The following is a 12,276-nucleotide window of genomic DNA, read 5'->3' on the forward strand; positions in this document are numbered from 1 at the left end:
GGACACATTCATATACTATGCTTTTTTCGTTGGCTTCATACAAACAGGACACAATTGACATATCATGGTAAACATTTTGAACTCAACCTGTGGTTGCATTTTAAAAGTTTAATTCATGTGACTCGTTTGATGTGGGCTTCTCGTTACTGGCTACTAATTGGTAATTCATGTGTGTATGGCATCTTGATAAGCTGCTTCTTCAAAACTCTCAAATTTCTGCTTGACTATCTTTCATGCTGTATATGTGATGTAGGTCACACTTTCTCAAAAGTTGCTTTGTTTGCCCTGAATGACTGAGGAAAGTGTCTGGCTTTGTAGTAAGTGGAATGTGAAGTACAGCTATTTACACTTCAGAGATATGCAGTGCTGAGCAATTCACACCTGTTAAGACCAGTTGTTCTACTGTGTCGGATTACAGACTGTACCTTTGGATGTCTCATTCCAATATCCCTTTGAAAAAGTCTACTCAAATACACCGTTTCCTATTGTCTACTAGGATCATTTATCATGCTTCCGTGGTTATGTATTTACAATGTGCTTACAATGCTAACTTTCCACCGCCTCCGTTCGTGTCATTGTGTACAACGCGGCTCCTGCACACATTTCACGGGGCCCGGTACGCAGTTAAGTACCGTTGGCTTGTGCTGTTAGGCGCCAGGCTCTGATTGGACGGCTAGAGTGCCTGTCAAATACAGCGCCCAATGGCGAGGTGCGCCGCGTCGGCGGCGGTTCGCTACTCGGGCTTGCTGCTCGGTGGCGTTTGAGAGCCCGGAGCGGCGCGCTGTGTGCTTCGTGGCCTCGAAGTGTCTGATCTGGCCGGTGGAGTTCGGAGATTATCCAAAGGCGCGTTAAAGATGAACATGCAACCGGCTTCGCGCGCGGGAGGTGGCCCGTCAGGTGCTCTTTGCTGGTGGTTCCAGGCTGCCTCGGTCTGATACCGCTTTTTCCTGTAACTTTTACCCTAAATAAGCGGGCTCAGGGGGATTAAAGACGGACGCTTGCGCCGCAGGACGGCGTGTTTAACCGGCACCTGCGACTGTCCCGGAGCTGGTCTTCGAGTGCTTTAAACTAATCACCTGGAGCCGGTTCACTTTTGGACTGTTTACTATTCCGCATGTAAAATATCGGTTTTTGGCGCATATATATTTCAAAATTTTTAGAGAACCTGTGGATCTACTGTACTGGATCGGACCCGAGTTTGGCTCCCCCTATCTTATTTACCGGCGGATTCGTCTTATCGCGTCTGTGCCCCAGTGCCGGAGCGGCTTCTCCAATGGCAGCAGGAGCTCAACTGTTTTTGGGACTTTAAGCAGTTTTTTTTTTGTTGTTGTTTTTCTCTAATGTATATTATAATACGCGGCGCCCCGTAATTGTTACCCGCGACTGGATGCGTAGGTAGAACCACCGCGGTGTGTTTTTTTGTTATTTTTATTTTGTGTCTTATTATTTAGTGCTGTTTTTATTTAGTGTTCTGTAAAAAAAAAAGCGCTGCAAAATGTCGGCAGTGTCTGCGTCGGAGAAGGTGGACGGCTTCACGCGGAAATCCGTGCGCAAGGCGCAGAGGCAGCAGCGCCGCTCGCAGGGCTCCTCGCAGTTCCGGAGCCAGGGCAGCCTGCCGGAGCTGTGCGAGCTACCGCGGCTCACAGGTAGGCGCCGGCCGGACTGGCCCAGGCTTCCGCAGCCGTTAATCTGCACCGATTACGTGTCATTCAAATCCATCACTTAGCCCCCATATACTAACAGTGCACTTACTTGTGCTTTGACATTCCTTAATATACCGCTTTTCAGGATTCTGTTTGTGTTCTGTGTACTTTTAATTTGTTTACTCGTGCTTATGTGTTTGCTGCTGTGTGCACAAGAATTTCCCCCAGGGATCCATAAAGTCAATCTGAGCTAATTTGGGAGAAACCTGCGGATAATTTACTCCCAGTGTCTGACAGGGTGATTGTTTGGATTGATTCTGCGCCTGACGCTTGTTTGCGTTTAGGGCAGTCTTTTGGGTGGTGGTAGTGTTTCCCCTCGCATGTATCTTCTTGCTGTGGATTGCAGTTTGGTGATGCCCTGCGTCTTCGCTCCCTTCCAACATCTACCTTGACTAGCACTGCCATCTTCATGAGGGACCGTCTCTGTCCTCCCTGTTGCTTTCCCTCGATCACACGAGTGCATATTTTTGTATTAATAGTGTTCATTAGTGTGTTACTTGCTATATATAGTTAGATGTACTAATTGGGTTGTTTGAGTTGTTCAACGGTTAGGTTGTTTATCTGTCTATAGTGGCCACACCACCTTCATCAGTTTTACATATTCAATTTATCAGTTGCAAGTGCCTCGGTCAAGTGCTGGGCCCTCCGATACCCCTGTCTGTGTTTGTGTGTGGCAGTCTGAATATCTGTGCATGTGTGTCCTGTGGTTGTGGTCGGTTCGGTCCAGTTTCTGTGCTGGAAACGTGCATCATCAGCCGTTCCTTAGTGTTGGTGTGGAAATGCACAGCCACCTTGGGAAATAAGTCTGGGTGCCACTTCTGCGCCCTAAAAGTTGGCATCTCCCCTCTGTCCCCAAAAAGTGTCACCTCTGTCCCCAAAAAGTCAGTGTGTTTCTGCTGTAAAGGATAATAATTATAAAAGGATTCAGTCATCTGGTTCCTTTTGCTTGAAGTTGCTGCACATTTGAGGAACTTCTCTGTCTGCGGTTCATTAGCCAACGGTCAGTTTGGCAGGCGTGATGGATGGTTGTATTTTTACCATATCTGCCCTGAAACGGCCGCCTCACACCACATTAAAAGCTTCCTTTCGGGCGAGACGTGTGTTAGTGTTACAGAAACCGTAAAGTGAGTCGGGCAGAACTGGGACCTACCCAGATGCCTCTCTAATCCTCCTTGTGCTGGGTCTGCTGTTAGCGCAACAGCCGGATCTCGAAGCCAGAAGCTCTAGCAGGGTGTTTTTGGTGTCTTACAGGGCTTCTACAGAGAAAATGCATGCATGTACATTTAAAAATAAGCATTATAATTTAGATTAAAAAAATAATCAGGTCTAACTTGATTGCTTGTGTGGATGGAAGGAAGGAATTTTTGCAAGATCTTATCTGCACTTTATATTGCAAGAGGGGAAAAAATTGCTGACATTTTCAGGAACGAGTCTGAGCACGTCAGTCGCACGGCCTGAAGAGACACGAACGCTTGTAAAGAGCGGAGAAATGGGAGGGACGCCACTTGTCTGGAAGTGTTTACCACGGGCCGGCTAAAAATGCCTGTCATATCTTTCTTTTGGCCCTATTTGGTTTGCCTGTACCCATAATAAACACCACGGCGTGTTACGTAATGCCGAGATTACAGTGCACTCTATGCAGGCCCCTTACCTACAGTCAGCGGTCACCGAGCAGAAAGTGGTGACGGCAGTAAGGCTGATGGCGATCACCGTAAAGGAGAGGCTCGGGCAGAGAAATCGAGTTTTATTTGCTATTTGCACCAATATATAGGAATTCTTCAGTTTTCTCATATCCTATCTTGCTCTCTTTAAGACACACAAAGAGGCAAGCATGAAGTTTGGGGTCTGAGTGCAGGGTCTGTCTTCATTGCAGCAGCTCCGCAATGTTTTTTTGGGGGGGGGGTGTTAAAGGCCTTACTCAAGGGCCCAATGATAATGTGACTGTTAAAAAGACAAGTTTTTTAAAAGTTCAATAAATGCACAATATTTCCAAAGTCAGTGAGTAATCGTGTTAAATAATTGTGATCTTAATACTGACCAAAATGATCGGGATTATGATTTTTACCACAATCAAGCAGTCGTATGAAAACGTACCACAGACTTATCCTCCAGAGCGAGTCGAGTGTGTCGGCACATGGGCTAGCAGCTCTTGTGACCACATGTCTGTTTCTTTGGGTGAGTCCTCCCAGAATAGGAGATGCTGTCGAGCTGTATAAGGGGGTGGGGGTGGGTTTCTTGCCCACCTCTCTCCAGGTGCTTCAGACACGCTGTCAAATGCAGAAGCTCGTTCTGACAGCGCCAGCTCTGCTTTTGCCTGCTTAGAATGAGACGCAGACCGAGGACCGGCTCCCTGGCCCAGCTGACCTGTAGCACCCTCAGTACAGCCTGGGTGGTTTGGTTACAACACGTGGTTCAGGGTGTCACTTTCAGGTGCTTGCTGGAGTCACGATGGGCTCAGATTTGTGGCTCAGCAAGTCAGCCCACTGTCGCAGTGACCAGAAGGTCGCTAGTTCAAATCCCAGCAACAGAGTGTGATTTTTTTACTGCTGGGGCCTTGCACGGCCCTTAACCCCCCCAATTGCTCCAAGGACTGGCTGACCCTGTTTTCTGAAAATTGTTTCACTTTGGATACAAGCATCTGTTAAACAAACAAACATGCGAATGGCGGCAGCAGGGTGGCACAGTGGTTAGTGTTGTTGCCTCATACCTCTGGGACAGAGGTTTGAGTCTCAACCCTGTTCTTCCTGTGTTACAGTGGGGGTTTCATGTGTGAGGGGTTGGTGTGTGAGTGTGCCCTGTGATGGGCTGGGACCCCATCCCACATTATTCCCTGCCTTCTTCCCGTAGCGTCTGGGATAGGCATCAGACTCCCTGCAACCCTGAATAGGACAATCCATAAGTCTGCTAGCCTGAACAGTAACGTAAGTACAGTGGTACCTCAGAACTCAAATTTAATCCATTCAGAACTCCGGATCGAATCCTAAAAAGTTTGAGTTGTGACCGAATTTTCCCCATAAGAAATAATGGAAAACCAATTAATTGGTTCCCGGCCCCCAAAAATTACACCTAAATATGATTTTTTTTTTTTTTTTTTAGCATTTAAACACAAAATGAACCGGATAAAACAAAAAGAGCATATACTGTACTAAACACATCTAAGCACATTTATAAAAACGGTAATTTGTAAGGTAAGAAAATAAATGTACCCAAACAATGTGTATAGTTAAAAAAAAAAAAAACAATGTGTCCTGCCACGATGGTCCGCTCCTTCCGTGTGCCACACCCCCTCATTAACCCCATATGGAATCCCCGTGTGATCAGCTGTTTTTGGTTGTTTTTATTAGCCCTCTGTATTTCGTCCGCGTTTCAGTTTGTTTCCCCAGTCCGGTCATTGTATTGTCCGTCTGCGTTTTGCCTGCCTTACCTGTAATTAAACCCCGTATTCCCTGATACCCTGACGTCTGCGTCTTTGTCTCCGTTCTGTCCCCGCTCGGCACAACAATATTATTATAATTAAATATATTAATGGTTTATTATTAATATTAAAATAATAAGAAATCTTTATTTTTAAATGTATTTTATTATATAATAATAATTACTTACTATCAAATAGTTACTGTCTATCATTGTCTAAATGTATTTTTACTGTCTAAGTATATGTATTCAGTTAGTGTAAACATGCACAATGCTATCACAGCGAATGCGAGGCTGAGACTGAAGCGTTACCCTTTGTTTCCACTGAGAGACGTGCTGCGTGACTCATTTCCCCGCGCGTACAAGTTATCTTATGTCGGCATTCACGGTTTGACTTCTGAGATTCAGATCGAGTTATAGGTAGTTCTGGCTGGTTCGACTTTTAAGAAATTTAAAAGTTCTACTGAGTTCGAGAACTGAGGTGCCACTGTATTACCAATTTCTAAAGAAACTATATTGTGCTGTACACTTTGCATGTTAAAGTACGTTGTCGTTTCCTAGCAAGATCTTTTTAAATAATTAACAAGCCATCCAAATTATGCCCCCTGTATGTACAAAGTTACTACTGTATGCACTGGGAGCACTACGTCTTGGACACGTTAACAATGCAAAATGAACAGCGCTGAATTTACTAGAAGCTACTGTGAGATTCCACGGTCACGAAGACTGCCAACACGTGAGACTTTTAATATTAAAGATATAGCAGGCATCAATCATATTAATATATGTGATCCAAATCATTTTCAGCATTGTTTTTTGCTTATGTGTTGCCTACGAGTTTCTGCTATCTTTCGGCAAGTTCCAAAACATTCCTGTTTTAATCGTTCACAACTAACTCACCAATGACCAAAACCGTGAATTTGACGGGGTTGCTGTATGTTTCTGGCTCTGTGGATTCCTGCAGGGTGGATTTTTTTGGTCTCTATGTGGGCTTTGGATATTGGATTTTATTCGGGTTTAATGGTTAATCGTCATGAAGTGTGGGAACTGCAGGTCACCTTTGTGCAGTCAGAGGTGGAGAATGGAAAAAGTGGAGGAGGCACACTCGCAATCCATGTTTTTACTGGAAACAGCGAGTAAAACTGCGTTGAATAACAGCCCTTTCGTCATCGGCTTTGTGTTTAGCCTCAGATTAAGTGGATTTTAATCCATGAAAGTCCACATTCCGGTGAGGGAAGGGAGCTCTCAGGCCCGCCTTCCGGTGAGGGAAGGGAGCTCTCAGGCCCGCCTTCCAGTTGAGGGAAGGGAGCTCTCAGGCCCGCCTTCCGGTTGAGGGAAGGGAGCTCTCAGGCCCGCCTTCCGGGTTGAGGGAAGGGAGCTCTCAGGCCCGCCTTCCGGGTTGAGGGAAGGGAGCTTAAGGAATGCAGCCTCATTTGCACCTTAGTAATTCTGTATGTGGCCTTCCTGTGTAGTGTTCTCCCACTCGCGTTTCTCCTGCATGTGGCTCTCCTAAGCATGTTGCTCCTGCACGTGTCCTCGGAGGTCGGCGGGCTCTCCTCCTCCAGATTTAACTGTTTTCCTGGGAGTGGTGCGTTCTGCTCACAGTTCGTGGCTGTGATTCACTCCTGTGCTGTTGCGTGTCACTGGGGTGTTGTAAGCAGGATTCACTCATGCTGAAGCTGGATTTGCTTTTTCAGTCTGTGTAGTTGGGTGCCTGTCCGGGACACAAGACTTTTTGGCTAGTACTTCAGAACAGTGAGGGTTTGTTTTTGTCTTTCATCACTTCGAAGTCAAACAGTGTGTTTAGTTCACACTCTCTTCCTCTGGTATCTGAGCATCACCTTTTGAGCCTCTAGAAGGTGAAACCCAAGTCCGTGGTTCTGAACAGTCGGCTTCCTTTGTGTGTATCTGCCTCTAACACAGCAGACGCCAGCGCCGCATGCTGTGTCCCCCCACAGCATGTCCGGGCTCCCGGTCCAGGCCTGGGGGGCCATTTTCTCCTCCGTAAATTGGATCCCTGGCATCACGTCGCAGCAGAAATAAAATTAGCATAAATGTGTAGTGGTGTGGTGTGGCAGACATTTCCCGTTGCTAGGGGCCCTTCTCTCCCTTCCTGGAAGGGGGTGCACAGGCAGGCTCTTTGCTGCCCCCTGTTATTCCACCCTGAGCCGTTTAAAGGGCAGCAGTTAATTAGAGGGTTGTGACTCGATGGCGTCATGACAGGCTCTGCATCTGAAGCTTATTTTAGCTCTGGGTCTCATTCACACTTCTGATGGTTCCTGTGGTCTCCCTCCTTCTCCCACCCTCCCCCTCTCTCTCTCTCTCTCTCTCTCCCCCCCCCCCCCCCGGGCATTGCCAGCCAGACTCCCCCTGCTGGCCACCTTTCACAGAGGCCCACTCACAATGATCAGGCTTCAGCTCTCTTGGGGGTGCTCTGTGACTTCCATCGGTTTGGACCCTGTGCTTGTGATCTGTAGGTTGTTGGTTCAAATCCCAATGCCATTTACTCCAGAGACTGTCTGACCCTTCAGGTAAAAAAAACATCAGCAAAAGCAAAATTCAAACGAACAGCAGTTGTGTTGATTCCCTCATCGTTACGTTTGGGGGACCCTCACTGTCTGTGTTTGGTGTTAAAGCACCTTGTGTCCTTCTTGTGCTCCTGGGCCCCTTGACATTTGCTCCGTTTTTTGCCTGCTGCTCTTGACTGGTTTTGTTCGTTACTGGCTGCAGGGTGAACTGGAATTCCAGGCGTCATGTGTGTCTCTCCCGGCCAGGCCCGTGATCGCCACCGCTGCAGGTCCTCGCAGATGAGAAGCCGTATTGTTTTAGATCTCACGGAGTGCTGGTGTCACGTGACCCAAAGGGGGCGTAAATCTGCTCTCTTCAAAGGCATCTGTGGGATTTTCATAGGCTTCATTTCCTCTTTCTGGCATGAATGGCTGACGGTTCAGGTACTTCCTGCGCATAAGCCCTGCCGCAGGCCAACCCAATGGTGCGTTTCATCCACGCACCTGTTAACATTTGTTTCCTGAAAGCCAGTAATTTGGCAGTGAAGTGAGGGAGGAGGCAAATGGTGTGTGTGAAAGCTGGGTGTGTGTGCATGAGGACGCTGTGTGGGTCCCGGCCCCCTCAACGCAGTGTATTATTAGTAGGGATGCTGGACTGTGTCAGCAGGACACAGATATTGTCAGCAGTGACAGGGCACCCAGACGGACTTGGTGGGCGGGGGAGGGGGGCTGTGAATATCCCCAGACCAGCTAGGAGGCCACTACAGGGATCATGAGCTGCAGCTTTGATTTCAGGAGAGCCAGCCAGCTCAGCCAGCAAGCCCCCTCCCATAGGCCTAGCATACCCCCATCGAGCTTTGCTCTTCTGATGTTTGTGCTCCATCACGGGAACCTGCACATAGGAGTATGGGTCCGTTGGTGAAGATGTGAAGCAGTGATGAAGCTCGGCTGCAGTGAGTCCACCTCACCCGACAGGTTTTTTTTTATGCTGTGGGGAACACGAGTAGGACGCCTTTAGGTAGCTGGTGATGGAGCAGAGGTCCACCGTGGGGCAGAAGACAGACAGAGGAGTGCAGGAATCCTCCAGATAGAAGGGGCTTTATTGCTATGAACGGGCACAAGGCTACAGGGGGAAAGCATGCACACTGGAAAGGACGGCTGACCAAACCCTGAGACCCTCCTGTGGGGTCCCGGTCCCCCCCCCCAGTTTCCGCTCAGCTGACCCCATATTCATCCCTGGTGAGCTAATTAGTCCAGCCAGGGTGACAGTGCCTGCTTTGCCACTTCAGGAGATGGTGGCCTTTGTCTTTGAAGGCTATTTATTAAAGCGGTTGGGGGGCGAGAAGCTGCCCCCTTTCCTCTCGTCAGACACACGTCACACCTCCCCTTTTCATCTTGAACGTTGAATGCAGCGTGACATGCAGCGGCTTTGGTGCTGATCAAGGTCGCTGGATTATCAACTCATCAGACAGCTGTTAAAGTAACAGAAAATCATCGGCAGCTCTCAAGACTGAAAGGGGGGGGGAGCTTTTTCTATACGCCTCGTGATTCTCTTACCCCCAGGTTCCTGAAGTGCTCGCTTCATTTCTGCCTGGACTCATCGTCATGAGTCATGAACGTCATGAACGGTTCTGTGACATTCGAGGTCTCAGATACTCTGATATGGACGAACTTTAGGAAGATCTCGTCAACTTCAGCTGGTTTTGCCCTCCTGACTGGGACTCGTGTTTTGGCCTTGGTGACTGTCCCCATAATTTCTTCTTTGGCGACTCTGGCCTCATTATTTTTCCTTGGTGACTCTGGGACCACGTGGTCCGGTATTTTGGCTTCTGTGACTATGGATTGCTGGGGCCGCATGTTTTGCTCTTGGTCTCACCTGAGGCTTGTTTTCCCATGAAAATCTTAAGTATTAATAAGCCATGGCCTGTTTAAAGGGCATGAGAAGTGTCTTTGCCCTGCTGATGACTGATTTCCCTTGGAATGGTCTACCTGTCTGTTTGGCCCTTTGTGCCACACGTGTGATCTCTCAGGCCGTGGCGGGTTCTGATACCCAGTGCTCACTGGTATTGTTTCGTTTTCTCCTTCATGTTATCTTGTTAACCGCACAAAAAAGCCATTTCCTGTGTTAAAACAGAGCTGTGTGCTGTCTGATGGCGGCAACTCTGCACATTTCATTTTTTTCTTGTAAAACACTTTGCTTATGGCAGCTCGCATCATTCCTGCTGTTTGCACATGAACGTTTGGAGCAGAGTGTAAATGAGGAAGATAGTCCAGTTTTACTGGCTTGTGTCAGTGGGGCATCCTAACTGGGTGTGATGACATTATTATTATTATTATTATTATTATTATTATCCTCCAGTGTGGTAGGTTTCTCATATAAATGTGGTAGCAGGGGGCTGGGGGTCTCCTATGCCCCCTACAGGCAAACCCCAACTCGTCTGCTGCCGGTGCCGGCCTTTTCCCTAAAGCACTGACGTATCCCAAACGCTGCCCAGAAGTGGCGCTCAGCACTGGTTACTCAGGATAGGGACTCGTGTACTGTGAACTGGACCCAAGCATATCGGAACCTCTGCCAGCTTTTTGGACCTCGGTTTTCTGCCCACCAGTAGATGTTCGGTCTTTGAACAGCATGCTTCTGGTGATATACATCTGACATACCTTTGTTTTTCACCAGACAGGCTGCTCTCTTCACCAGAATTGCCCAAATGAAACTTGCAGTCCCTGCCAAAGCCAGACCTGTTTTACTTGTTTAGATGGTGGCTCACTCCCTTTATACTTCATGAGGCACCTTGGTTTTCATGGCTTTTCCAGTGGTCATGCAGGTCTAGTGCTGGAGCTCTAGGGAGCCCAAGGCCATGTTCCGGTCAAGCCCGACTCTGTCAGAGTGACTTGTGTGTCTCTCTTCTTCTATATGTTACTGGCTGTGGTGGCACAAGAGCTCGCTAGCGTGTTACAGATCATTTACATTTTATTATTTAAGAGATGCTTTATCCGACAAAGCTTCCGAGTTAGACAATGGACCGTCTGACCATACTAACTAGAGGTTAAGGGCCTTCCTGAAGGGCCCATTGTGACATCACTTTGCCAACCAAGAGATTTGAACCAGCGACCTTCTGATCAGACACAGCATCCTAACCCAGTGAGCCACACGCCACCCCCGATCTACTCATGCGCTGGTCCTCTGATACACTAAGCGAGAATGTGGTTTGTCTGAAAAGGGATCTCTCTGGGTTTGACATCAGCCCCCTATAGGTCACCACTCCACAAATGCTGTTTGCATGATGATGGCTGCCTCTTGGCACTCTGAGATCTGCTTGGCGCCTCCTCACGTCTTCTCCCCAATTCTCACTGGACCTGGACCTGGCAGAACCATGCCGACTGTTAGTCTGGGAACGTCACTCATGTCCACTGGCGTGGTTGGTGGCTCCCAGCCACAGCACGTGTAATCGACACCACGGAGGAAGGAACATTAAACGCATTAAACATTTGGACTAATGTTTAAAATCACTCGGCTACTGAGATGTCTTGAGTATAAGAATGCGCTTTACATCTCACAAAACAAGAGAAATGGAAGCATTGAGTTTGGTATGGAGCGCAACAAATTTTCCATTTCTAAGTAGGTGTTCCAAACATTGGTCTCTGAAGGACTTTGGGTCGGTTCTGAGCCCGATAGCCATGACTAGAATGCAGAACAGGTCACATGACATCTAGCAGTGTCCAGTTAATATCTGGCTTCATATTCTAAACATGGCGAAATGTCTCCTAGCCAAAAAAAACATGTGTTTAGTATATGATATGACGTCTAAAAATACTACATAATGAAACATAAGAGTTTCCCTGTACGGACTGAGAGTGAGCTGTGAATCGTACACACTGATCCAGACATTCCCAAACTGTCTTCCAAGTCTGCTGTGAGTGGTGTCTATATCGCTTTGTGTGCTGGAAGACTTCCAGATGCTGTTTATAGCTTGTCTGGGGTCAGGCTTGGCGTCCGTTCTAACACTGAGGGGCATCTGATCCACAGAAGACTTTATTATTTCAGGCACTCAGTGTCTCCTCATCCAGTTATTTACGACGTTTCCGCAGCTGCCCAGATGAATGATTTTAATATTGATTTTTTTGACACTGTTGCAATGCTATAACGCCACAGAGCCTTTTGATATTTTATACAGGTTTGTTTCGCATGTGATTTATGCTTTGCATACAGCGTCACGCTATGCCCCAAATTTATGTGGTTGACCCTATTGTAGACCCTGTGGTTGACCTTGTGGTAGACTGCAGTTGGCCCTGTGGTAGGCTTCCCGGTAAACTACCTAGCTTTATCTCTAGCAGACCCTGGGTCCGTGTGGTCACCTCTGCTGTTGACCTTTTGCAAGACCCTGTAGTACAGTGGATTCAGAAAGTATTCAGACCCTTTCACCTTTCACATGTTCTCATGTTGCAGCCTTATGCTGAAATTTTTCCCTCACCAGTATACACTCTGTAACACACAATGACAAACCGAAAACAGAATTTTAGAATTGTTTACAAATGTATTAAAAATTGAAACATCTCATTGACTGAAATAAATATTCTGACCTTTTGCTGTGACGCTTGATATTTAGCTCTGGTGCGTCCCATTTCTGTTAATCATTTCTGAAATGTTTCTAAAC

General features: G+C 47.4%; 1 protein-coding gene across 1 annotated transcript in view; it reads left to right on the plus strand.

Moving 5' to 3' along the window:
• Positions 1 to 725: 725 nt before the first annotated feature.
• Positions 726 to 12,276, plus strand: part of ppp2r5a (protein phosphatase 2, regulatory subunit B', alpha isoform) — a 29,770-nt gene continuing 18,219 nt past the window's right edge. Inside the window, exon 1 of the mRNA XM_023839411.2 lies at positions 726 to 1,646. Within this exon, the coding sequence (XP_023695179.2) occupies positions 1,496 to 1,646 (151 nt within the window). The 5' untranslated portion in view covers positions 726 to 1,495. The remainder of the gene's footprint in view (positions 1,647 to 12,276) is intronic.

This window comes from Paramormyrops kingsleyae, chromosome 19 (assembly GCF_048594095.1).
Source record: "Paramormyrops kingsleyae isolate MSU_618 chromosome 19, PKINGS_0.4, whole genome shotgun sequence".
NCBI lineage: Eukaryota > Metazoa > Chordata > Actinopteri > Osteoglossiformes > Mormyridae > Paramormyrops > Paramormyrops kingsleyae.